The 27,649-nt window shown below is 42.2% G+C and overlaps 1 protein-coding gene and 1 long non-coding RNA gene across 3 annotated transcripts; one reads left to right on the plus strand and one right to left on the minus strand.

Moving 5' to 3' along the window:
- Positions 1-2,496: 2,496 nt before the first annotated feature.
- Positions 2,497-18,821, plus strand: LOC144308602 (uncharacterized). Its single transcript, XR_013375019.1, has 5 exons — positions 2,497-2,654; positions 4,295-4,442; positions 6,676-6,842; positions 15,139-15,178; positions 18,632-18,821. It is a non-coding gene; the product is annotated as an uncharacterized LOC144308602 (long non-coding RNA).
- MSL3 (MSL complex subunit 3) lies at positions 10,981-27,328 on the minus strand. 2 transcript variants are annotated; one of them, XM_077889355.1, is made up of 13 exons: positions 27,168-27,328; positions 25,801-25,883; positions 25,307-25,402; positions 24,750-24,850; positions 24,107-24,192; positions 23,307-23,429; positions 22,356-22,516; positions 21,411-21,569; positions 19,474-19,736; positions 18,698-18,807; positions 14,488-14,587; positions 13,958-14,042; positions 10,981-11,788 (listed from the first exon to the last, which is right to left on the minus strand). In XM_077889355.1, exons 1-13 carry the CDS (start codon positions 27,267-27,269, stop codon positions 11,689-11,691), a joined length of 1,569 nt encoding a protein of 522 aa, XP_077745481.1. In that variant the 5' UTR covers positions 27,270-27,328; the 3' UTR covers positions 10,981-11,688. The 2 variants fall into 2 exon arrangements, with proteins under 2 accessions (XP_077745481.1, XP_077745482.1); XM_077889356.1 differs by lacking the exons at positions 24,750-24,850; positions 25,307-25,402; positions 25,801-25,883; positions 27,168-27,328 and having other exon boundaries at positions 24,091-24,175.
- Positions 27,329-27,649: the final 321 nt, after the last annotated feature.

Below are 27,649 nucleotides of genomic sequence, written 5' to 3' on the forward strand. Positions count from 1 at the left end.
TTGCTTTCAGATACTTTACAAGGGTAAATCTCCTTCCTACATAATTACTTGTAAATTCTTCTAGAATGCAGGAAAAGGACCATTTGTCTAGACCAAGAGGCAGCAAAGTACAGTCCACGGGACAAATCATCCCCACCAACCCAGCCCTGCCTATTTTTAAATATATTGTCCACGGCGGCTTTCACGCCGTAATGGCAGAGGTTGGGTTGCAGCAGAGACGGTATGGCCCACAAAGCCTACATTATTTATTATCTGGCCTTTTACCAATCAATGCAGTAGACATTTAATTATTTATCCTCATTGTCCCTGTGGCACAATAAATGCAGATAGGTAAAATTTCAATATCTAGTGTGTTGTCTTCCTGAATGTAATTAATGGGGATTACATTAGGTTTTGGTAGAGTCTCATCAAACAGGGCTGCCAAAGGGTCTTCCCCTCACTGTGTTGCATCCTGTTCTCTCCATCAAGACGTGGAGTTTGTTTTCTTTCCCCTCGGATATGGGGGAGCCCCGTGACTTGCTTCCATTGCACAGTATGACAAAAGATGCCTGGTGGCTTGGCTTTGCTCCCTGTGCCCTGAGTCACAGTCTGTCTCCTCTGCTGAAGAGCGGGGCCCCGCCGGTCCCCAGACACAGCAGGTGCCCCAGCCGTGGTGCCACTTGTGAGTGCGGCCGTCTTGGATGGTCCCACCCCAGATGAGTTCCCAGCTGAAAGCAACCACAGGAGGGCTGCGGCCTCATGGAGCCCCGTGGCCTAGCTCAGCCTAGGCCACCGACAAGGCAGCAAGAAGGAACTGTTTGAAACCAGCAAGCTTTTCCATTGTGCGGCAATAAATGAACTCAACTTAAGGTTTTGATGTCCCATTTAGTATCTCAAAACTTTCTTTAAGATATTTAAATCCAGTTCTAAAACAAGCCAATCCCATCACCTTCTTTTATAACTTAAACGTAGGAAACATCATTTTGTGCAGAAGGCAGCGTGAGCAGGTTGGATGAGAAATGCCTCTACTAAACTATAGGTCAGACATGGAGAATTGTTTAAGAAAGAGCAAAGTCACCTGGCAACAGCATAAGACACAAAATACAATCATCCTGGGCAGCCCGGGTGGCTCAATGGTTTAGCGCCGCCTTCGGCCCAGGGTGTGATCCTGGAGACCCGGGATCGAGTCCCACGTCGGGCTCCCTGCATGGACCCTGCTTCTCCCTCTGCCTGCGTCTCTGCCTCTCTCTCTGTGTCTCTCATGAATAAATAAGTAAAAAAAGATTTAAAAAAATACAATCATCCTCTAAGCTCTGGAAAGATCTTTTGATAGCTACCAACTCAGTGCCAGGGGTTTCAGAATCTCGTGTCTAAAGAAAGCATTCCCCCCTCCCCCCCATTCTACTTGTCTTATTAAACAGAAAGGTCGGGAGAAAGACTTCACGGATTCAAGAAACATCGCTGTTGAATTTCCATTGGCTGATGAGAGGCAATTGTGATTGACCAGTGATGGAAGGATTCAAGTTGCTCACTACTCCCAGAAAAAAAGAGAAGCCACTCAAGGAGACAAGGCAGTGAGAGAAGAAATGGATCCGGGCACGAGAATAAGAGTCTCCTTTGGAGTCACGGAAACCTGGAGCAGGGGATTAGATTCTCCATAGAGTATGGACAAGGAGCTCAGGCAAATTGAATTTAAATTTCAGAGGACAGGGCGCCTGGGTGGTTCAGTCAGCGGCTGCCTTCGGCTCAGGTCATGATCCTGGGGTCCTGGGATCAAGTCCGGAGTCGGGCTCCCTGCTCAGTGGGGAGTCTGCTTCTCCCTCTGCCCCCTGCTTGTGCTCTCTTGCTCTCTCTCTCTCTCTCAAATAAATAAATAAAATCTTAAAAAAAAATCGCAGAGGACAAAGTAACTTCCACTAACCCTTGAAACACATGTGCCTCAAAGAGACTAGAAAAAAAGACTCCAAAATGTTTATGGCAAGCAGCTATGGTAGTGGGATGAGGGATGATTTTTTTCCTTTTCAATTGTGCTTTGGCGAGTCGGTGCCTTTTAGTTTTTAATTTGGTGTTAGTTTGGGGGTAAACAGGTTAGTATGATGGTTTTAAAAGACATGGGCTGGGTCGGTTGAATAATAACCTTCACATTTTTAGAAAATGATTGTTTAAGTCTAGGTAATCAGAAGAAAATAAAACATAAAAGTAAATAGAAAACAAAAATACAGCATTATTTATAAATCCAAGAGTAAAATTCTTTTAAAGACATAACAGACCTTGGACAAATATAATCAGTAAAAAAGAAAATGCCTCCTGAAGATATTCTGAGCGTTAAAATGGACCTCTGAACAGCCACTGAAAAGTCACTCTGAAAACGTACAAACTGGGCTGGCACAGTTGTAACCTATTTGGAAACCTAGACCAGGTCGGCAAACTTGGTCCGTAAGGGGCCTGAGAATGCACACTTTAGGCTTCGTGGGCCATACGGTCTCCATGGAGACCGCTCGATTTCCACCGGCACGTGGGACCCGCTGAATTCAAGAGTCCCGTGTAAACATCAGGAAAAGACAACGATGAGCTCATTAACAATCGTGGGGGAGAGAGCTTTCTAGAAGTATTTTCACACCTAAGCCGGTGCGAGCGTAAATCACAAGAACTCATCTGGAAAGCAAGTTGCAAAGGTATCTAGAACCTGAAACGCATTCCTACGTGTGGATGCCTGCGCTGGGCCCCGGGCCGTAGGGGGGAAGCCCACAGAGCCCCCCCCCCCCACTGCCCACCCCCGGGAGCGCGAGCCCCCCGCCCGATCGCCGCCCACCCACCTTGGGAGGGAGCGTGCAGCGGGGGGCCCGGGATCCGAGGAAAGCCGGCAACCCCCGGAACCTCTCCGTAAAATGTCCCTCAAGTGTACAAAATACGCTGGATAGTCCCCAAACCAGAGCCCTGATTCCACAGATCGTAAAGAACAGAACTAAAGAAACCAGCATCAGAGGTTCCATTTATTATCATTTCAAAGTCAGCTCTATGGCTCACGTGGGGCTTGAACTCACAAACCTGAGATTAAGAGTTGCGCGCTCTACCGACTGTTTTTTGTAGAGTGATTTCTGAGAGCGTGCAGACGTTTCCTTCATTCCTGTTCTCTTACTACTCACTTTCTTTTTTAAAAAATTTATTTATTGATGAGAGACACACAGAGGGAGAGAGAGAGAGAGGCAGAGACACAGGCAGAGGGAGAAGCAGGCTCCATGCAGGGAGTCAAATGTGGGACTCGATGTGGGACTCGATGTGGGACTCGATTCCGGGTCTCCAGGATCACACCCCGGGCTGAAGGTGGCGCTAAACCGCTGAGCCACCCGGGCTGCTCATCTCACTACTTATTTTCATCATGATTTGGTGATTGGCCTGGCTTGGAGGTTTGAGGACAAGGATGTAGTTTTTCAGTCGTTTTATTTCTCCTCATTTTTCTATGCAAGATGCCGGAGTGAGTATTATTCTTCTGCTAACCAGCAATTCTTATCTCCAGTTATAAACATTTTCAGCTCAGAGCAGCTGCGGTACTGAGCGCCTATAATGTAACCTGACGTAAATGGAAACAGCTAGGGCAGCTCTCAGATATGGTCACGCACCCAAAGCACTAGGCTGATGTTGCCATCATCCTATTATGGTCAGCTGGTGTGGAATGAACTCGAAGGACAAAGGGCACACACAATCCCTTGAGAAGAACATTTATTATGCAGACGGGTTTCTTGTGTACTAATTCACTTTTGACAGGGGATGTGTAAAACCGAAGAACACTCAGCTATTTACTGCTTAAACAACAAGAATGATTCTCTCTTGTTTGCAGAGACACTATTGCTTGACCTAACCTTGCTCCTGCCGTGGTAGGTTTACCATCTCATGTCTTGGCATGTTAACATGCAGGTTTTTAGACTTGACCTCTCAGTCGAGAAAACCGAAAGAGAACCGGTTTGTCTTATTGAATGATGAACCTGAGGCCCCTCAGAAATTACTCCATGTGGTGCATTTGCTCCATTCAATGCAATTATTTGAAAAATCCCTTGGATGACCAAACAACTCCGTTCCGTAATGTCATTAATAGTTGCCCTGGAAATCAATCAGTGAGCAAAGTAGCAGACTGTCACCTCCTACTCTGCTTTTTACCACTGTGAAGCTATGTATTTCTAATTTCTATGAGACCACCAACTTATCCCCAATCCTGCATAAAAACACAGGGCCGGGGAAGAGTGGGTAATATGAGATGAGATTACATGGAGAATGTTTCAGAGATTTCAAGTTTTCATCCAGTTTTTCTTCTTTTTAGCTCCCAGTGTTATAAATCTGTCCCACGAGAACAGCCCTGAAACTGAACACCCAGGAACTCTTATAAAGCCAGCTCCCTGTCCAACAGGGTAACTCTAGACTCTAGAAAATGTGAAAAAAGCTTGTGTCTGACCATCCAGCAATTCTGGGTATGTGACCTACAGAAAGACTAGCATTTGAATACAAGGACCTCTGTACAAGTGCTGGTCTTTGCAGCACTATTAGTAAAAGGGGAACTTGGAAGCAATCTGAACGTCCAACAATGGTAAAGAAATGCATACGGGGTATTATATCCATGTGATAGTCTTATACTGCAGTTAACAAGGTTAAATTAAATGTGTATATGTGTAAAAACACAAATTGATGTAGCTGTATATACACACGTTCCTGTTACGTGTACATGTATACATGGAAATATGCATCCATCTATATGTCAGGAACATGATGAAGAGTACCAGAAATTCCATGTGCATAATATGAGCCCACACTACACCAGACTCAGAGTGTTGTCACCTCTGGGAGAGGGGCTGGGGATTGAGATCCAGGAGCAAGAGAGGGAATTTTAGCCAAATCCAAAATGTTTTCTTTCTTTTTAAAGCAGTGGCTTGAAACAAATCTTACCAGATAATAATAGTTGTTAATTTTACAGGGAAAACATACTTTATATTCTCTGTAGTTTCTACGAACTAAATTTCTTACAAAATAAAACTCACGTAGTCCTAGTTGCAAAATCCCAAAGACATGTTGCTGTCTCTATCCATTTTCTTTCTTGTCAAACTGAGCAACAGCAGAGGCACGTACACGTTCCCTTGGTTAGCTGATGGCTTCTGCACATACCAGAATTTCAGCAGTTTCAGCTAAGGCAATGAGGTCTGAGCTGTTCCATAGAAGGATGCAAAACATCAACAGCACAAAGACATACTGTGCTGTTAGGTGTCGCTGCATAACAAAACACGGCGGCTTAAAACCGTTAAGTCTTCATCATCCCTCAACAATATAAGGGTCAACTGGGTGGTTCTGCTAACCTAGGCTGTTTGGCAGATTTGGGGTGGCTTGTCTATGCATCCGTAGTGGGCTCGTAGGTAGGCTGGGGGTTGGCTGGTCTGCAGTGGTTTCATTCACATGTGGGGCAGTTGGCTGGTAGGTGGCTGGGTGATGAGAATAACAAGACGACATGTCTCTTATCATCCAGCAGGTTAGCCCAGGGTTGGCTCACATCTCAGCAAGGTTCCAAGGGAGAGAAGGAAAGTGAAGCACTTCTGCCCTATTTTCTTGGCTAAATCAAGTCCCAAAGCCAGACTAATGCAGGTTTCATACTAAGCAGAACAGTTCCCTTGCTGCGATCTATTGAAAGTCAGCCCTGAGCACAAGAAAAATAAAAGCCAGACCAAAATCAAGGGGAAGGAAAATGGATCCTGACTCTTGATAAGAGAAACTAAAAATTCACATTTGAACTTGATGTAATGAGCACCGGGCGTTATATGCAACTGATGAATCACTAAATTCTACCCCTGAAACTAATAATACACTATTTGTTAACTAAATTGAATTAAAAAAATTTTTAAATCACCTTTGAAAGGTTACGAATAGGGACATGGGTGTGTGTGTGTGTGTGTGTGTGTGTATGTGTGTATGTAAGATTTAGAAGCATTTTGTGTGCGAAGATTTAGAAGCATTTTTCAATCCATCTCCCACATCATGGCTTCCAAATTAACAAAGGGCTTGTGTGATTGGTTAAACTTTATGTGCTACAGAATATAAATGATAAGATGAACAGTCATATATCAAAAGAAAATTCACTAGGTTTCCCTCCAACAGAGCATTTTAGGTTTTCAGACTTCATTTTATGTACTGCCCAAACACACTTAAACAGCCTTCCTCGTCTAACACTGCTAGGTGTGTTTCTATACAGCTCACGAATCATCTCACCCAAAATCACTCTGTGGATAATAATTGACAACTAATAGATGCTGATGATCAGAAATTGTCTTAGAAGCCACCTTTACAATAGTGAACATTGAGCAGTAAATAGAATCAGCAGGCTGGTGTAATTCACCTTGTGCCAAAGCAGATCTGTAAAATGACTTATTAAATCATTCCACTGAAAGTTGTAAATCTGAGTGAGAAAAGTCCAAATCAATAGATAAACACAGTCGAAGACTTTACTACCTAGGATTGTTCATGACCTTCTGGAAGGATAAAGATTGATGTAAAGAAATCCCAGAACATGAAGACTTGTAAATACAAACTGGCTATGGTTTGTATTATTCTTAATTCATGCTATTTCTGCTGTCACTGACCTCTTCTGTTTATTAACCTTTTTTTTTTTTTTTGCTTATTTTGCTTATTTTTTTTTCTTATTCCCTATGCCCTGCCCTGCAGAATTTGGGAGTCAAGGAGATTCGAAGATCTGTCAACTCCGTATCTGGTCACAAAGGAACTTGTATGAAGGTGCAGCACTGGGTTATCTGAACTCAGTGGAAGTGGAGTGAGAAAAGGACTACGTATTGCATGAAACAGCTTTTCAGTTCTCAATATGCATTTTCATGGTATATTTCTCTTAAGTTGTAGGCATATCCAATCCCTGGATCTCTCTGTATCAACTGAGATATAATTCACATACTGTGAAATTCACCTTTTAAAAGTGTACAATTCAGTGGTTTTTAGTAAATTCACAGAGTAGTACATGACCACTACTAATTCCAGAATATTCTAGAAGACTTGAGACCTATTAGCAGCCAGTTCCAATTCCCTCCTGTCCCCATTCCCTAATGACCATTCATCTTATTTTCTATTTCCTGTCCTAATGGTTTGTATGGTTTCTACTCTGGACATTTCATAGAAATGGAATCATAGAATATGTGGCCTCTTGTGTCTGGCTTCTGGAACACTTCTGATGAGTGAAGGAACATATAAAACTGATGTTCCCAACTCCTGGGGTGCCCTTGCCCTTGCCCCACCTGCCTAGAGGCCAATATCAGCCTGGCAATCCATTTCCACAAAAGGTCAAGTACAAATCCATTTCCTCAAGCAGTAAGTGAATGGCTGACATTTTGACAGAGCTATCTTACAGAGCTGAAGGGCAGGCTTACTGCATGTCACCCAGCAGAAGTGCCCCAGTCCTTCATTTCTAAAGCAAACCTTTTGTTGCTTTTCTCTTCCTTTGCTCCTCAGAAATTGCCACCCTGAGTTCACAGCCGACTGTCTACCACCACATGAACACTTGATTATTCACCCACTGATATAGATTCTAGTCCTTCCTGTGGACAGAGATAACATGTACACTTTTTTAAAAAAAGATTTTATTTATTCATGAGACACACACACACACACACAGAGAGAGAGAGAGAGAGAGACAGAGAGAGAGGCAGAGACACAGGCAGAGGGAGAAGCAGGCTCCATGCAGGGAGCCCAATGCGGGACTCGATCCCAGGTCCCTAGGATCACACCCTAGGCCGAAGGCAGGCACTAAACCGCTGAGCCACCCAGGGATCCCAACATGTACACTTTCAACACACGAAGCACATCAGCAACATGTATGATGTTACCATCCCAGTAGATGCTCCAGTCAATGTGCAGAGAGAAGACCTGCTAATAATTGCCCCATCCCATGCCTCGTGGACATTCACAGGGGACTTACATTCTGCTCATCAATCAGAAAAAAAGCTGAAGCAAAGAAATAGCCATTTACCAATTCACTTTGAGTTTAGGTGTATTCCAGGCAACACAGAGGCAGAAAGCAGCATTCTCTTTTTATTGGAATTGGGTAAAAACAACACAACTCAATTAACTTAAATACGCACTAATGATTTCTCTCAGACGAGCATCAGGAAGAATTTGGCACATGCATAAGACAAACAGAATTAGAACAAAAAGGTGTCTCTCCAATTGCATTGCTTGAAAAAAGATTTAATTGGTTTATTGAAGGATCTTATCGAATTGTGAAGTAAACACAATTTCCCCAAATTACTGCTTTTAATTTTAATCTGTTGAAACTGGGATCCCTGGGCGGCTCGGCGGTTTAGCGCCACCTTCAGCCCAGGGCGTGGTCCTGGAGACCCGGGATCGAGTCCCATGTCAGGCTCCTTGCACAGAGCCTGCTTCTCACTCTGCCTGTGTCTCTGCCCCCCCCCCCCGTCTTTCATGAATAAATAAAATCTTAAAAAAAATCTGTTGAAACTCCCTTCCCCAATGCATATCAAGTCCTTTAGCATCGTATCTTGCCAGATTTTTCAACTAGCGAAAACTTAATAATCAAACCTACCTAAACGGACATCCATATATCAATTAAGAGTAGAATTATCCATTCTTTCTTGGACAACGGGACGGTTAATTTTGGAAAATGTTGTCACTTAGGGTTACATTATACTTCTTAAAATTAAGAACTAGTTTACATAACACACTTCCTTAATATAGGACTTAAGGAAGAATCAATCTTAAGAGCATTCCCTACCAAGGATCATGCCTTATTTGTCCTTATCTTTCCAATACTTTGTGGCACAGTTTGTAACACCACAGTAGGTGGTCATCAATAAATGTTCAGATAAACTTACTGTTGACAAGCTAAATATTAAAGGGCAGAGGCCACTGAGTTATTAAAACAATGGAAAAACAGGGTAACTGCACTTCCTCAAATGTTTAGAGTTGATAATAAAATCTAATGACAGATGTAGACTTTCATAAATTGATAGTTTAGGGACGCCCTGGGTGGCTCAGTGGTTGAGCATCTGCCTTTGGCTCAGGGCATGATCTTCGAGTCCCGGGATCGAGTCCCGCATGGAGCCTGCTTCTTCCTCTGTCTGCGTTTCTACCTCTCTCTGTGTCTCTCATGAATAAAAAAATAAAATAAAATAAATAGTTTAAAAAGTTTTTTTATTTTTTTGTTTTTTAAAATATTTATTTATTCATGAGAGACACACACACAGAGAGAGAGAGAGGCAGAGATGCAGGCAGAGGGAGAAGCAGGCTCCATGCAGGGAGTCCAATGTGGGACTCGATCCCGGGTCTCCAGGATCACGCCCTGGGCCAAAGGCAGCGCTAAACCGCTGAGCCACCTGGGTTGCCCAAGTTTTTTATTGTAAGTAGACTCCATGCACATCCAACACAGGGCTTGAACTCACAACTCTGGAGATCAAGAGTCGCATGCTCTATCGACCGAGCCAGCCAGGTACATCAATAAATTTTTCTTTTGCTTTTTTTGTGTACACTGTACTAAGGAATGATTTATAAATCTACTTCTGTTCAGACAGAAGTGTTTTTCTTTTTTTGTTGTTGTTCTCAAATGTTCTTTTCAAAGTCCTAGTACACGGACCTGATATACAAGATATTGAAATATTTTCAATATACTTTTAAATGACTTAAAAGGAAAACATTAACATGATGAATGTGATACTTACCTGCAAGGTTTGGCAGTTTAGGGATATAACAATTTAAAAATTAACAAAGGGAAGGTAACATATAATTTGTAGGAGGATGGTCTAGACATTTAAATCATATTTTTAACTGATGAATTATTTGAAAAATTATTAGTAATATACAAGAAAGGGACATTTGGTAGTTCTTTAAATCAACCTAAGCTGCAAATAATTAGCTTAAAGGAAGTTATGATTAGGAAATGCCTTGTGGGAAGAAAAGTTTTCATTATTAGAGAGTGAATAAATTGTAAATTCAAGGTATGCAACTATATAAATGTCCCCAGAGATAGTCTGTTCATTTCACTGGAGACATTAAACAAGGAGATTCTCATAAAGGAATTTTTTTTTTCTTTTCCAGGCCATGAAGAATTACTGATTAAACTTTTCCAGCAATTCAGAGCACACTGCAGGTGGACCAGATTAATTAAACAGGCACTGCATAAATCAAATGGAGATGAAACATAGTATGAACTCAGTGCTATTCTTGATTAGACACCAAAAACTTAAGTCTTACTTAGCTACTAACTGCACTAAGATCATGTCTACTCTGCTTTACAGGTTTTGAATCTTACCAGTCAGCATATACAGAAGTCTCTTTGATAGAACCATTGAACCACTTTGGATTTTTTTGAAAAAAAAAAAAAAATCCCCTGTGGCCTTTGTCATTCATGACCAATGGTCTCTGGAAGTTAAGGTCAGCTGAACTGAGCTCTAAAAAAAGGCAGATGCTATCTATGGTCAAGGCCTGCATGGTACTGAGATCCCTTTAACTATAACTGAGTTACAACTTTCTTAAATGTCTAGGCCATTCTCATAAAAATTATATGTTATCCTCCTTTTGTCAACTTTTAACCTGTTATTTTTCTAAACTGCCAAAACTTGCAGTTAAGTATCACATTCATCATGTTCCTATTTTCCTTTTAAGCATCTTGGGGGAGAAAGGAGCACATAAGAGACAAAAATGAGGATCAGAAGGGTGACTTAGAGACCATCAGCTAGTAATAGTGGACGAGCGTAAATGTCTTGGCTTCAGACCACCTCAGAGGGCAGCAGCAAGATAGCAAAAAACTGCACCGACTCCCACTAGCCACCTTCTGGTCAAGCCACCAAGTGGGGCAATATGAAAGAGGGATAGAAAACAAAAGGCCTTAGCAAAAAAAAGGCATAAAAGTTAAAACGAAATAAAACAAAAAAAAAAGTTATGAGTCAACAGATATTCTCACTGTTCCTCTGCAACAAAGAAACAGGACAAGGCCAGAGTGAAAACTCCTGGTTCTTTGCAACAAGATGGGCAATACTTTATTTAGATCACCAAAAATAAGGTTTTACAGAAAGGGAACCATAACATTACACAACAAAGTATAGCTGTAAAATCTCAAACAAGAGAGGCAACACTTTATTTAGATTACCAAAAATAAAATTTTGGAGAAAAGGAACTGTAACAAGCAAATGTGTGACTGCAAATTTTCTTTTGCCATCATTATCAGTTCCCTCTAAAATCTTTTGGGACTACTTTGCGATTTCTAAGCAAAACTAAAATTTGTTGGACAGAGTTGCTGAGCCTCATCACAAGAACGAAAACAATTTGGAAAACAATTTTGCTTAATGCTAACAAATAACTAAAAAATAGTGGTTATTGCTAACGAATAACTCCAACAGCTACTGAAACAGCCTGACCTACACATATTCTCATTAACGCTTCACCGTGAACACAGCTGTTCTTTTCCTGCTGTCACAGATGACATGAACGGTGGCAAGGGTCACATGCTGGAGGCCGTTCAGGCACCTAGGAAGTAAACCTTAACAGAAATAACTACAGTATGTAAGCAACTCAAACAAATGGGCCCACCTCGGTCAGAGCCCCCAGGGTGGGTGTCATGTCAGCTCTGTAAAGAAGGTCCACCATCTCCCTAAATATTCACTGGGAACCCTAGAGCACAAAGCTAGACAGAGAAGTTGTTCTTCCAGAACCACCAAAACTTCAATAAATCGCCCTGGGGTTCTTGGTGCTGTAGTGCGCTTCACAGGCAGCGACATAGGCAGACTCTGGGAAGAAGTCGTCATGGTATTCAGCCAAAAACCTGGGAAAAGAAGAAAACAGCCCGGATGATCCTTATAGTGAGGACCAAACACCAGCAAGCAAGATTTTAACTGGCAACCACTCTAACATTTCACTCTTTTTTGGTATTTGAAAGAAAAAAATGAATATAATCTTGAGTTCTATATACTGATCACTTGCTTTGCGCATTTATGGCTTCTACCATTTATTAATTACCATTTCATCAGGATCTTTTCACTATCAAGTGTACAAATAAAAATAGAACCTAAATTCCACTAGGTGGCAGGCTTCATCATACAAACACTTGGTGCAAAAATGGGCTCTGAAGACTATTGCATTTTCCCGTTATAAAAACAAACTAGAACAAACTACAAACTCGGGGTTCCTGGGGGACCCAGTCGGTTAAGCATCTGCCTCCTTCTCAGGTCATGGATCGAGCCCCAAGTTGGGCTCCCAGCTCAGCAGGGAGCCTGCTTCTCCCTCGGCACTCTGCCACCACCCACCCACCCCCGCAAGCTCATGCTCTCTTTCAAATAAAAAAAATATTTAAAAAATATTTTTTTAAATAAAAAACCCTATAAACTCAACAAATGTCACTTGAGAAATTTCCAATACTTTCTACAGGCTAAGCTAAACCAAAATTGAATAGTATAAATAGTAAAGAGTATTTGGGTCCTAATTGGCCATTCCAAAAGGTGTTACAGTTTCAGCTTATAGTAGCAAAACTCGTAACAAGGCTGACTCATGTCAGATGATGGATGTTACTTTGAGGCCGGTCATTCAAAAGTTCAGTTATGCAGATGCTATCCTGTATCTGAAGTGTCAAAGACCTCACCACAGGGGGCTAAAATATTCTCACATGGGCCATATTAACCAGTAAGCTAATTAGTTTCATGGTTGTTCCCCCAGCCTCTTTCCACCTGTCCAAATTCCTAAAAATGTAAAGATAACCTAATACCTTCCTTTAGTAAAAACCGAGTAAAAGTTCATTCGAGAGCTAACTCTTTTTCTTCTTCCCATTGTGCCATTTTTAAGGTGATTATTGAGCCAATGATTCTCTAGTCAGTGTCTTTGGGTACATTTTCAAAACCAACTACTGTATTTGTAAATCTTTCCAAGTTAATCCTTAAAACTCAATTTTGTATTGGGCATACCTCAACATCAGCAGGCTCTCCTAATGCTAACTCACAGCTACTCTTCATATTTTATCGGCATTATCAGATTTTGGCCTACACAATCTTTATGCCAAATACAATTGTGCGTTTGAGGGGAGATTGGAAAGGAAGAGTATATTTTTCATATGTGTTTCTAATGAGTAATAAAGTCTAATTTCACTCATGGACACTTTACTCAAAATGTCTACATAAAAATAGCCCTTAAAAACTCCAAAAAACGATTTCCACACTGATAAATCCTACTTGATTAGCTCTTGCAGGTGGGAGCCTGACTCTAAGGAAAAGGTACCCCCCTAAAGAGAAGGAAAAGACAATATCGGGTAGATTGATGAGCTGAGTAAGGCAGGGTGATGAGCAGCCTTGAACACCAAGGAGAGGAAGTGGTCAATAGACACCTGGATGGGAGAGAGCTGGGCCACAAGCACAAGTGAGTCTGGGGTTCATAGCATGGTGCAAAGAGTAGGGGGCAGAGCCCCAGGGCAAATGATCCTAAGATTTAATAACTGGCTCTATCAGATGAAGGAAACAATACCTTTCTCTGAGTTTACAAACTGTCAGTGTGGACTACTGGTCATTTATCTTAACTCTAAACACAAAAATCCAACCTGTAAATGCTAATGTTTAGGTTAGTTTATGTACATGCAACAAAGAAAAGTCTAATACTTAAGGCACTTCTAAATAAGAAACGTAAAACTAAATTATTATCAATCTCAATCACTTCTGTAAAAAATTAATTTTTTATTCACATGGTTACTCAACTGGATTCTTCTAGTGACGTAAAAATTTTTTTTTACCTCTATACAAGAATATTCTTGACTCAGAAACCAGATAAGTTACAGAAAAAAAAAACAGCTAAAAAACCCCAATGTTACGATTACGGTTAGAACCAGTCATACTTGGCTAATACTGCTACTATTTAAAATACCACAGAGCTAGCTTCCACATCTGTTATGGAGAAGTTCAGAAAAGTCATACATAAGGCAGCAGAGATAAGTTTTCACAAAAAATTAAAATACCTAAGAAAGAGATCAAAGTGCTTCAGTAAAGCCTTCAGATTCTTCTCAGAAAAGGACATCTTTCCAAGGATTTCTGGAAGTTTCACTGCATTAAAAATAAAACCCAAGCCACTTATTATCAGCAGACTCTGGCAATGAGCAGGACATACTGAGGGTCCTTGCTTATCCTATTCAAACTGAAATTAACATCTCCATTATAACCAAAAACTCTTACTGAATACAGTATAGTGGTACAAACACAATTTTTATGAAATTTAAGATTCATTCAAGTTCCTTTTAAGAGGTCATTCTTCAATGATTTTTCTTAGACTCTCAAAATTACCACAAGATGTGCATAAACTAACAAGGGTGCTAACATCAAAGTGGAGGGGTGCCTGGCTGTCTCAGTCAGAAAATTGTAGCTCTTGATCTCAGGGTTGTAAGTCTGAGTCCTACACTGGGTGTAGAGAGTACTAAAAAAATTAATTAAAAAAACCCCAAAGTAGGGAGAGAAAAAAAGGAAGAAGAAAGCAGGGACCAGGATTTCTTACCAAACAATCGTAGCAAGTGTTGTGCCCCATAAATGTAAGAAGGTGGAGGTGGCTGGTCACCCGGGGGATAACTGTCGGGTACGAGTTTCCAGGAAAGGACCTGAGAAAAGCATGAATTGAATTTGTTATTATATCTTAACACTGTTACTGAGATATTTCAAAATTTGGAATCCCAGCAGAAATACACATGCTTTGAGGTTCTCAGTCTCAAATCGAGTGTCACATTCTCACTGTCCAGCTTCCTGTCCTTCTGTCAACTCAGGAGTTGTTTCACAGCTGGACCATAAAATAGGAGTAAACAGTAACGACAAACCAATGTAGAATTTCCAAAGCCACCTCTCTAACTTTCCCATGATCTCGGTATATAGGAGTATAAGGCATTATGGTGAAGAGAACCAAGCTACAAAATAAGTGCACTTAGAAAAAATACACAATGTCATGTATAGAACTACTATGTAAATACATAGAAAAACTACCAAGAAGTATATACCAAAATGTTAAATGTCCATTTCTTATTGGTGGAATTATGATTTGGCTGGTTTGGGAGGATAAAGGTATGTTTTCCATATAGATTATATATTAACATATATCTTATTGTTTCTTGCTATGATTTTTTCAAAACATTTTTGCCTTTTAAATCGATCATATGAGGATCCACCTTCCTTGGCGACATGGAGACACTTCTAATCACGTGAGTTGTAACAATAAACTGTATGTAGAGGAAAAAATATAGCTCTCCTTCAAAATAAACACAAGCTTATAAAAATAAAGTATGTGTGTAGGGGGAGGGAAGACTTAAAATTAGATTAAGGAAATATTTGATTTCCTAATTCTCAACAGCTATTACCTATAAATTATATGTAACTGTTCTGGTCATTTTGTCTCTTTTCCTTTATTGGAAATCACGCTAAATATATTAGAGAATGAAATAGGAAAAAGTAACTCAAACATGTTTTGAGTAATATTACCATTGTTTTAAGATTCTCTAATTTCCTGATATATTTGATTCACTCTGGAAACTAATCTAAACCATTGAATCAAATGAAAATAGACTTTAACCCTGGTAACTGATTTCTTTTCCTTCTTTCTCAATTTTAGAACTGTGGGTAGATTTTGGGCTTTTGTTAAAGTTGAGAGTTGTATTTAGAAGCCCTTTGATGAGCCTCCACAGAAATACTTCAGCAAATTATTGGACTATTTTACGGAGTTGCTGCTTTGCCTTTTGGGATCTGTCAAGTTTAGTCTGGAAATAGTAAGGCCAAAGGAAATCTTCTACAAGACAAAGCAGAAGGATGCCAAAACCACCCCAGAAAGGGATGATGTCCTCAATTAAACAAAATGAAATTGTAGAAGCTATTAAGTCTCACCATGGTTCTGTATGGCTCCATGCTGGAGGGCCAAGCTTCAGCCCTGCTTCAGCCCTGGCCTCACCCACCCTACCCGTCTGTGGTGTAGATTCTTGCGGGTAGGGATTTGGTTTCAACATCTTTATTCCATGCCCAGCACCTCAATCTGTGGTGTACACAACTGAAGCTTGGAAACTGTTTTGACACTGATATCTGAAGTTAATGTAGGGGAATCTGCAATCATTGGAACCATGAAACACAGATGTGTACAAAAGCAGGTCAATCGGATTTTTTTTTAAAGATTTTATTTATTCATGAAAGATACAGAGAGAGAGGCAGAGACACAGGCAGAGGGAGAAGCAGGCTCCCTCTGGGGAGCCTGATGTGAGACTTGATCTCAGGACTCCGGGATCACGACCTGAGCCAAAGGCAGATGCTCAACCACTGAGCCACCCAGGCACCCCCAAAGCAGGTCATTTGGCTAGTTAGCAGGCCAGTCTACCTCACTCACTCAACGCTGCATTTCAATGCAGTATATCACCTTCTATTTACCAAAGATAAATTTCATGGGGGAAAACAGGTTTCTAACAGAGGGATTATCAACTGGGGTGTGCAGACAACCACCTGTGAATCTCAATGAGAAATGTATGCATCCAGGCCCTACCCTGATGCAGTAAGTCAGTGAACAAAATTGGCAGTGTGTCTCAGGTGATTCAGATGCAGAGCTTTTACTAAAATACACTGAGACAGAGGCGCTCATGAAGGTGGAATTCAGTAAGTTCTCATAAGTCACTGTTAGAGCCTGTTGCACCCTCCAACCATTTACTAAAAACGCTATTCTACTAGAGCTTGCAGCTGTATCCTATAACCACTAGATGGTGGGCTCGCACTGCTGACCTGGGTGGGAATGGTTTTGCCCGAATATTCACGTGCCTTTTAAAAGAAACAGGACTCCCCTAGTAGTACCTGCAGGGTCTTGTCTGAAAAACAGGACATTAGGGACTGCTCCTGCTAGGAATTTCCTAACCTACCCTTTGTGTCATTATAAAACAAATTAAATTTTCTAGCTTTTCTATTACAGGTCAGCCAACTAAGACCTTCTGCCAAATACAGCCCAACCCCTTTGTGCTAAAAATGATTGTTATATTTTTAAATGGTTAAAAAAAATCACATGAATAGGAATGCCTGGGTGGCTCAGTCAGTTAAGCATCTGCCTTCAGCTCAGGTCATGATCCTGGAGTCCTGGGATCAAGAGTCATGTCGGGTTCCCTGAGTCGGCCTCTCCCTCTGCTCCTTCTTTCTCTTTGTCTCTTAAATAAATTAAATAAATAAATAAATAAATAAATAAATAAATAAATAAATAAATAAATAAAGTTAAAAAAAAATCCCATGAAAAATATTTCATTACGTGAAAATCATATGAAATTCAATTTACTAGTGCGCATGAATAAATTTTGGGAGCACACAGCCATACCCATTCATTTATGAGTGGTCTATACCTCTCTCATGCTACAGCAGAGCTGGATAATCTCAAAAAGAGACTATATGGTACACAACCCTGAAAATATTTACAATCTGCCCCTTTACAGGAAAAGTTTGCCAACCCTCATCATTAAATGTTGTCTCTCCCTCATATAGCCATCTCCCCTATGCACAGAAACAAGGAAATCCTACCTCTTAGGTGAGATTCACATAATATCCCAGCAGACTAAGTCATCTCCTGAACCTCGAAACACTCACTACCTACACATCAGTTAACTTAACTTAAAAATAGAATTTTCAGTTTTACTAAGGATTGTATTTATTTGGTTGAGAGAGAGAGAGAACGAGAGAGAACGAGCACACAAGCAAGGGGAGTGGCAGAGGGAGAGGAAGAAGCAGATTCCCCGCAGAGCAGGGACCTGCCCCCAACCCCAGATGTGGGGCTCCATCCCAAGGACCCTGGGATCATGACCTGAGTCAAACGCAGACACCCAACCAACTAAGCCCCCAAAACAGAATTTTTATTTATTTTTATTTTTTATTTTTAAAGATTTTATTTATTCATGAGAGACACAGAACGGCAAAGACACAGGCAGAGGGAGAAGCCGGCTCGCCATGGGGAGCCCAATGTGGGACTCAATCCCAGGACCCCAGGATCATGCCCTGAGCTGAAGGTAGACGCTCAACCACTGAGCCACTCAGGCATCTCAAAACAGAATTTTTAAATGAAAAGTTTCCCCACTTATTAAATGGAAACCTGGTGGCAAAGTTGTCCTAGAAAATCTGAGGTGATTTAGGTCAAGTGCCTGGCACAATGCTGACATGCTGTATGCCCTCAAAGGGATGGGTTACAACTATTACCATTAACAAGGAATTTTATTTTTTTAAATGGTTGAAAAAAACACCAAAAGAAAAACCATATTTCATATCATGAAAGTTATCTGATACTCAAATTTCAGTGTCCATAAAGTTTTATTGGAACACAGCATGTCCATTCATTTACCTCGTGCCTAAGGATGTTTTTGGAATTGAGTAGTCTTGAAGGAGACTATGTGGCCCACAAAGCCTATATTATTTATTCTCTGGACCTCTGCAGAACAAGTGTGCTGACCGCTGTTCCATAAAATGGAAACACTCATATATTTCAATACTTGTGCTCACTTTTAAAATGACCATAAGCAGAAGGCTGGAATCCTAATGATTTTCTCATTTTAGAAACCAAAACCAGTATTAAACATCATCACATGAAACATTTTGTTAATATCCACAGCAAGAGCAACATAGTGTTTCTAAGGAAACCTGATTTCTGCCCACAGGACTTAAGCAACCATAGAAGGAAGGACTCACTGGGGATGACCAGCAACACCAATGCTTTACCTCACCTCGTTTATTTCATTAGTTCTTCTGCCTTCGAAGCCAGCAAACACTGCACTCCCTTCCTTGCTAGGGGTCAGAGGAACAGGCGAGGATGATCTGCTATGCACAGGTGTCTCTTCAAAAGGAAAAGATGGTAATTATTCCCTTGTAAATCACATAGCAACTGACTTAAAGATGGCTAGAAGACAGTTACAAATAGCAGAAAAGTTATTAATCTTTAACAATAAGGCTTCTTATGCTAAAAGACAGTATCTGGATTATTTGGATAACAAAAAGGAAATAAGTACTGATACATGTTACAACATGATGAACCTTGAAAACCTTAGGCTACATGAAAGAGGCCACAGGCAAAAGACCACTTACTGTGTAGTTCTACTGATAGGAACTGATGCCTAGAGGAGACAAATCCATAGGGACAAGAAGTAACTAGTGGTTGCCAAGCAAAGTGACAGGTTAGGGCTGGGGGAGGGAATGGGAAGCTCCTGCTACTGGACCCATGACACAGAACTAAACCAGCAGGTGCGGAGCATCCAACTGCAGAGCTGAAGGTGTGGTTACTGCTCTGTCTCCAGGCCACATGGAAAATGCTTGTGAGCCTCGGTTGGAGCCAAACTCCTAAGTGGATTTCACAAGCTCACTGGGTGAATCTGAGTATAACCATGCACTTGTCCCCAGTCCTGTCCCGGCCCCTTTTGTCAGCTGGATTCCTTTCAGGAAAGCGTTGGCTGGCACAGGCCAAGCACAAAGTGAATGGCTTTCTCGCACCTAAGAATGGACCTACTCTTTTCCAGGTGCAGGAAAAGCTTTGGCATGCTGGCGGACGTGTCCTGCTGCCGGCGCTTGGGCTGAGGCGAGGCACTGCTCTCTGACAGCCTGTCACAGTTGGCAGAGTGGCGTGTGGACCGCCTCAGAGACTGCAAGGCTTCTGGTTCAGCTTTGCGCCTTTTGGGGGTGGCTGGTTCACCTGTGGTGGGCTGACTCTCCGTGGACTGTGGTGTGGATGGATTCAACAAAGGTGGGCTTGGAGAGAGCTCCTCCTGGTTCCTACAGAAGAGAAGACAGCAGTACAGACACCTGGCCCACAGAACTTCTGCAAAACCTGGAGCAGTTCTTAAATGTCCTCCTTCAGACAGAACAGAAAATCCTCTTGACTCCAGGTTATAAACTTTTACTTTCAAACGTGTCAAAACAATGTTCCCTTAAGGAGTAGCCAGACATACTCAATCATTTAAATCCTCTTGATAACTCTGCAAGGCATGTTGGCATTAAAGACTGCGATACCCCTTTTGTATTTATTTTATAGCAATGGTTCTCAATTGGTAGTCACTTTGCTCTGCCAGGGGACAGTGGCACTATCTGGAGACAGTGCTGTTTTGGTTGTCACAACTGGCAAAGTACTACTGGCATCTAGTGCATAGAGGCCAGGGCTGCTGCTCAACAACCTACAATGCACAGGACAGCCCCACCACAAAGAATGATCTCGTTCAAAACACCAATAGGGCCAAGGTTGGGAAACTCTGGTCAGGAGAATAAGACTACAGTAGCTACACATGAGGTGAGTAGCATAGCATAACATTTAGAATTGTGCAATGCTGAGTTGTGCACCTGAAAGTAATGGAACACTTTATCAACTATACTTCGGTACATTTTTTTTTTAATACAGAGAGTAAGGATACTATGTTATCTCACCACATTGTAACTACTCACAGACTAGAAAGAAAAGCCACAATCATCTAGCCAGCTTTGTGGAACAAACAGTCCACTCTGGAGGTTGGCAACGTTGAGGTTTGGAGTAGGGCAGGGGTTTATCAACAAAGGTCCCCAGTGAGTTGCACAGGCCACTCACATAGGGTAAAACCAATGGGACAGTCTGGCGGGCTGAAAAGAGATGATCATGAAGCAGACAGAGAACCAGGAGCAAGTAGCTGGGAAGGGAGATGGGGATGGAGGGGCAAGACGGCCAAAGCATGGCATGTAGCAAGCAGGAAGTTGTTAATATCCTCTCTTGGGGAGCAGAGTTAGCAGCAGCAGTGGCAGACAAAGGCAGATCGTAAAGTAGGCAAGAGCAGATGAAGAAGTGGAAATCATGATAACAGGCCACTCTCACAGGAAAAAATAGAGGAAGACAGGGAAGTAGCACATACAGGTGAAGGTATAGACTTCAGGTTGGATTTCTGCCCCTCATGCCTCAGCTAAACAATAGAGATTTGGGCATGCTTGGTGACAGGAAAAGAAACTAGTGACAAAGCAGAGCAAGAAAGGAACTAACCTTTGGTTGAAGGCAAAAGGTGGCCAGCCCTTCATGAACTTTCTAATTTAATAACTACCCAATGAGGCAGATGCTCTTTCCATTGTACAGAGGCAAAAGAAAGAGGCTCACAAGGCATCTCCGTGAGTCACACAACCAGTAAGTGAAGGAGCTACCTTCAAATCCACACCTTTTGCCCTCTTCTCAGCCTGTGCCTTCACATTTGTCTTCGGAAAGACAGGTTAGCTCCTCAAAATCCAACCAAATTCTCACACTGGAATCTTCACTTGGTAAAATCTTTCAGAGCCATGTGAAAGTGAATGACTTAGCTTACCCAGGAAAAAACTCCACTTTTCAATCTCTTCCTCCAAATCTGTTGGTCCCATAGCATTAGATGGAAACCTTCAAAGACAGAGTCAACTATTTGATTGCTGATATCTGACAGTTAAACTGCAGGCAGTCTAACTTACCTGTTAGTGTTTGTGGCACTTTCCTTAATGGGAAGAAAAAACTTGGATGAGGTGACCTTTTTATATTGAACTTGTTCATATGGATACAGTAAAACCAGTGGGAGCGTGTAATCAAAGGTTATTCTTAATCCATCCACCATCTCCTTACAAAGGTCAACGCTAGGAGAATAAAAGATTAGAGATGCAATAAATGCTTTCCAAAATGTCATAATGAAGTTGCACGTTTTCAATAAGGCAGAGTTTTAAACACTATACCTTGCCTCTACACGTAAAGAACACAGGGAGTTTGTAGATGCTGGCAACAAAAAATTAAATGGAAACATTGATCTATAATATAAAGTGAAAAAAGTGCACTAGTAACTTTAATTTACCACGCTGAACACAAATGAAAACGTTCAGTGCCACACGAGAAGCCCAAGCAGCCTTTGCTGAAGATGGACAGATCCCAATTACTGGGCACCAAAGGAGTCAGATCTGATGAACTACTCCCAATATTTGTTTTGAATCTAACAATCTACCTGTCTGACTCCAATCCAGCTGGGTCACATGCACAAGAAAGGCTATTAACACAATTATCCTGATTGAATAAAAACCTGTTTGTAAGCAAGCTTTGATAAAATTGGATTTGCCCATTCTGGTGCTTCTCAAGGACAAAGTTACCTCCCTGTACTGTATCACTGAAAAAAACTGGTCTTGGTGTTTAGGCAGTGCATACACTTAATATATCCAGACCAGATACCTAAATAGTTATTGAGCACTTTGAAAAAGGGACAATATTTTGATATTAAATTTGTTATTAAATGAATTATTTATAAGTTAATTGAGTAATACATTAAATGAATTCCATAGTACAGCAACAAGTGTGTCACCTATTCTAAATGGAAGTCATTTCTCTAATACACAAAGAGCCACTGAGACATCAATCCCTCCCACCCACCAACTCACTTCTTTTCTGCTGGGATATAATGCACATTCATATTGGCATGTGGCATAGCATGATGGTGACGAGGCCTTTCATTGGCTGAAAAGGCTGCATTGATAGCAAAATGCTTCACGTAGGACTCCAAAATAGTTATGATGTTGGTCTGGCATGGAAGTTTCACTAACTGTTAATAAAAATACAGACATTGGATGCATGCATTTCATTGTATAGACCATATAGTCCAAAGAACAGTGCTCTTAGCTACATAAATTTTTCAACTCTAAAGCCAATTCTGTTTGAAGAGAATCTTTTAAATAAATATGCTTTGAAGCTCTTTGATTGCTTTTACTAATCCTATCCCCATGAAGATCACAGTATACATTTTAAAAATAAGCAGTGAGTCACATCTTAATGATCAATTATGACCACCTGAGGAGACCATGTCCACAATCAGCCTCCATGACAGATCAATTACATCCTAATCTCTATTTTAAAATATTTATTTATTTATTTGAAAGAGAGAGAGAGAGGGAGAGAGAGGGAGTGAACATGTGGGTAGGAGCAGAAAAGGAAGAGGGAGAATCTTAAGCAGACTCCTCACTGAGTGCCGAGCCTGAAACGGGGCTGGATATCATGACCTGAGCTGAAATTCAAGCATTGGGACACTTAACAGACTGAGTCACCCAGGTGCCCTGTGTCTTAACCTCTCGAATGAAGCCCAGCCATAAGGAGTTTGATAAAGTGCCCCAGAGGATTCTAATGGACCGCCAAGGTTGGGAAAGACTATGCATGCCTTAATTCAGTCAGTGGCAGAGCATTATTGTCCGAGAACTCTAGAACCTGAACTCAGTACAAAACTTAAGACATGAATTTCATTCTTACAAGGCTCTCAATTGTTGGAGTCTGTGACTGTAAAATGTAGCTAAATGAAAGCTCTATTACAAATCTATGTCTTATGTATTCTCTCTGCATACCCGTTTTCTCCTGTTGATATAGTAACAATCATCCTCAAGCTTCTTTTTCAGAACTTCAGGGATTTCTATAGTTATTGTTCTTTCTTCCATTTCCCTTTTTGTGTGCAGCTCAGGTTCTTCCTTCTGCAACATCACAATTTCATTTTTAACTACTTGTAAGGGTAGAAAGGTCAATATCCAAAGGATACAGACTAACACATGAGAGCCTACTATGAGACAAGCCCAGTTAATCCTCAACAGTGAGGTCACATGTCCCACAGAAAAGTGCATTAAAGGCCAAAAGGTAACAAATTTTAGGGCACCAACCATGTTGCAAATGCTAATTTTGTTTCTCCTCCTTTTAAGTCTACAAATGAGATTTATATTAACTTTGAAGGCAGACAGAAGATGCCAGACTCTGATATACAAGATTTAAAAACCAATCACCATTATAAAAATAAAGCTCATGACATCAATGGAAAGAAGGAGAGAACTAGGATTTGTGAAAGTACTTTATGGGTAATAAGAGCCACCAAGACGTTAATATGAGAACTATATAAATCAGGGTTATTTTCCTTTATTTTTTTTTTTTATTTTGGGGGGTTATTTTCCTTTATTTTTTTATTTTTATATTTATTTATTTATTTATTTATTTATTTATTTATTTATTGTTATTTTCCTTTAAAGATCAAGTGCAACTTTACAATATATGGTCAAAAAATGCATTTTTACAAAATGATCTGCAACTGGAGAATTTTATCACATAATTTTACCACTAAATATATGCCAAAAACAGTGTTTTTACAATAGAAACTTTATACCACTTCCGGCTTTTCTTCAATATCACTTTCTTCACTTATTTCTTCATCCTTTTCTTCACTACTGTCATCAGAGGAACTGCTTATTGCTAGGGAAAACAAAAACTATCAGGTAAACCAGCATCATATACCTTCCTAATGTTTACAATTATAATTCTTTAAGGTAGAGCATGTGTCCCACTACTGGCAACAACTGTGGTCCTGCATATATTTTAAATGCTGAACACAAATACTGTACCTTTCAGAATAGCAATTTATTTTGAGAATTGTAACATCAATTTCCATGAAGGCAAAACCCACACAAGTTAATGATCTGAAAGCATTTAGTCACCTAGGATTCTATGGTTCTCTGTTGCCTTCATAACTGGGGCCAAGGCTTGGGAAGTGCCAAGAAGAAAACATGAGGAGTTAGTACAAATAAAGACACTGGCTGAAAAGGCAGTGGTCATGAGCAAGACTGCTGAGGTATTACAGTTGGCCCGATTGATACTTTGTCAAAAACAAAAGTTGCAAATGTTACATGTAACATTTTTGGTTTTTTTTTTCCCCTGTCTGTAATTGCAATGAATCCTCTCCCTCAATCTTGTGGTGTAAAAGGATTAGGTGAAAGTTGTTTTAGCCAGAGAAAATGAAGTCAAGCACTCACAGTTTTCATCATTTTCATCTTTTTCTTCAACAGGGAGGCTTTTTAAGACAGAGTCCACTCCAGGCAACCTGCAGCGCTTCTTCTTTCTTCCTGTGCTTCTCCTGAAAGAAAGTATGCACAACTAAAATAAATTTTGATGCTGACTGATCAGGATCTTGAAGTACAAACGACATACAACAACAGTGATGTCTAAGAACCTAAAAATCATTAAATCCTAGAACATAAATGTTAATTTCCACGTAAGAAGATTATACAGTAACTGCTCTAAAAATACAGCATTTAGAAAACAATTCTTCACTAACACACTTTAAATATACAAAGTTAACAAGCCATGTTTGTCACATTTTTACTTTTATATTTTAAAAATTGTAAACAATAAGAGAGAAGACATTTTTTCTGAACTTGGGAGGTTTTTATTTTTATTTTTTTTATAAATTTATTTTTTATTGGTGTTCAATTTGCCAACATATAGAATAACACCCAGTGCTCAGCCGGTCAAGTGCCCACAAGAGAGAAGACATTGAATAACATTCAGGTCATGATTTTTGTGTTCTTACAGGCGAGCTACAGCTTTTCTTGCCAATTTACGCTGTAATCTCCGATTTTCATCGGTGTCACGAAGGACATGATCTTCAGCTGCCCATCTATCCCAGCTAATAAAACAAAAAAAGGAAAAGGATGTAAGTAAAATTCAGTATTTTTGTTTAATATGAAACAAACTCTAAAAGCACCTCACAGGAACAGAAATGTCCCAGAAGTACTTATGTTTTAGAAAACTATGTAAACATTTTAAAATCACAAAAAGCAGATAAACTAAAAAGGAACTCATGCAGACACAGAAACAACCAGGGTTTCCAGACTTATTCATAGAGAATTCAAATATAATTGAATTAAAAGTAATGATTCTTCAAGAATAGGCAAGGTTTAATAAAAGAGCAGAAAGCAGGAAGTGAAGCTTTTTCTACAAGTGCTTCTAAAACTTAAATAAGTTTGCAATGTTCCTGTGCTGAAAGATGATCAATTTTCAATCCCGTGTAACAATTACACTCACCTTCTGTTCCAACCATTAAAATGGATCAGATATTCTGGGATCTTTCTGCCTTTTTCGTCTTTCCCAACAATAACATCGACAATCTGAAACCAGGAAATATTGTCCACAAATGACAGATCATACAGGAATATTGGAAGCCAGATCAGAAAAACTAGATCATAGATCTCTTTTTAAAGAAAAGAAAGCATTCTCTCCTTTTTTAGACTGAAAGCTGGGTTGAAACATTTTTCCTTTCAATTCCATTTTTTTCCCTGAGTGGATGCCTCAAAATAGGAAACATCCCTCCAACTGCCTCGGGATTGGTCTCTGATACAGAGACTGAGTTCAGCTTCCGAAGCCATTGGCCGACCGATTTGTCACTAACGAAAAGAGTCCAGGCCAGACACGAGAGCTGCAGCCCTGAGACCTCTGGGAGTTGTAGTCGCCCTAGCTCAACCGCGTCCGGGGCCAGGACGGCTGGCCGATCCTGCCACCCCTCCCAGCGGGGTCCCTTGAGGGAACATCTGGGGCAAACGATGGGGCGTGCCACCCCCAGGGAGGGTCGAGGCGGGGAAGGAGGTGGGACAGCAAACAGCCACAGGCTGCGGGAGCGGAGTCCAAAAACTTGCAAACCCCACACGCTCTGGGGTCCCCCTGAGGACAGAGTCGCCCAGAAGCATCTGGGGCCCCGGGGGTTCTATTCGTCATCCAGACCCCAGGAGCTATATTTTCGACTCAGTTACCCTCTACCTCCTGTCAGTCCCCGAAACTTGGATGGGCAACGGGCGCGACTCAGGGTTTGAAGACCTAAACGCTCCAAGGCCGCAGGGCCGAAAGCGCCGGCTCAACACTGCCCTCGGGTGGAAGGTCGCGGCCTCCGGGCGGCCTGGGCCCGGTGCGATTGGTGCCGCAGAGCAGTGACGTGGCCAGTCGACGGCCAGAACTCTGGCGCTGCCGCTGAGGACCTGGCCGCGGCGCTCAGGGCGTCGCTTGGCAGCCCCCGCGGCGGCGGGCCGCACACCACGGGGAGAGACTCGGCACGAACCGGCAAGCGGCCTCCAAGAGCGCAGCGCTCACTGGCGTCGCCCCCGCCAGGAGACGTCGCGGCCGCAACGTCGCCACACTGCCCGCGCCAACTTTCCGAGGGCGCGTGCGTGGCCCCGCAACCGGCGGAAACGGAAGCGCCCGCGCCCCGACTCCCCCGCGCGGCGTCCCGCGAGCGCCCCCTGCTGCACGCACGGCGCGGCGCGAGCCGAGGAGCCACCGGCATGGAGCGCCGGGCCCCGCCACTTCCCTGCTCCACGCCGCCGTCCGCACCCGCATCCGCAATCGCCGCCCGTCCCGGGGCCCCCCGCCCGCGCCGCCTCCCTGTCCCTCCGCGGCGGCACCTTGGCATCGTACAGCACCCGCGCCTTGGTGGGGTCAGGCTCGAAGCACAGCACTTTCTCCCCTGAGTGGAATTTAAATTTCATGCCCTCGCTCGCGCTCATTTGCTCATCGTGGCGGAGGGCGAGGCTCCGGGGCGGGCGGAGCGCGCGCGGTGGGGGAGGGGGGTGGGGGCGGGGAGGTGGCGCGCAGTGGCGGGGGTGGGGGGGAGGGATCGGGGAATGGCGGAGGCAGTGGCCGCCCCGCCCTCAGTCCCGCCTCGGCCCGCCCCGCGGAGTGGCCGGACCTCGGAGCCGCCGGGCGCGCGCGCCGGTCGCGCGCGTCTCCGCGAGTCTCCCGGGGCTCGGCCAAGGCCGCGGGCCGGGAAGGCGACCAGTGGCCGTGGGCTTCCTGCAGAAGGGCCCCTCCCGCGCCTGGGAAAGGTGCTGGCGCTGGCCGGCCCGGGGCTGGGACGCACCCGGAGAGCGCGGGTCTGCGGTGGCAC

This window comes from Canis aureus, chromosome X, assembly GCF_053574225.1.
Source record: "Canis aureus isolate CA01 chromosome X, VMU_Caureus_v.1.0, whole genome shotgun sequence".
Lineage (NCBI taxonomy): Eukaryota > Metazoa > Chordata > Mammalia > Carnivora > Canidae > Canis > Canis aureus.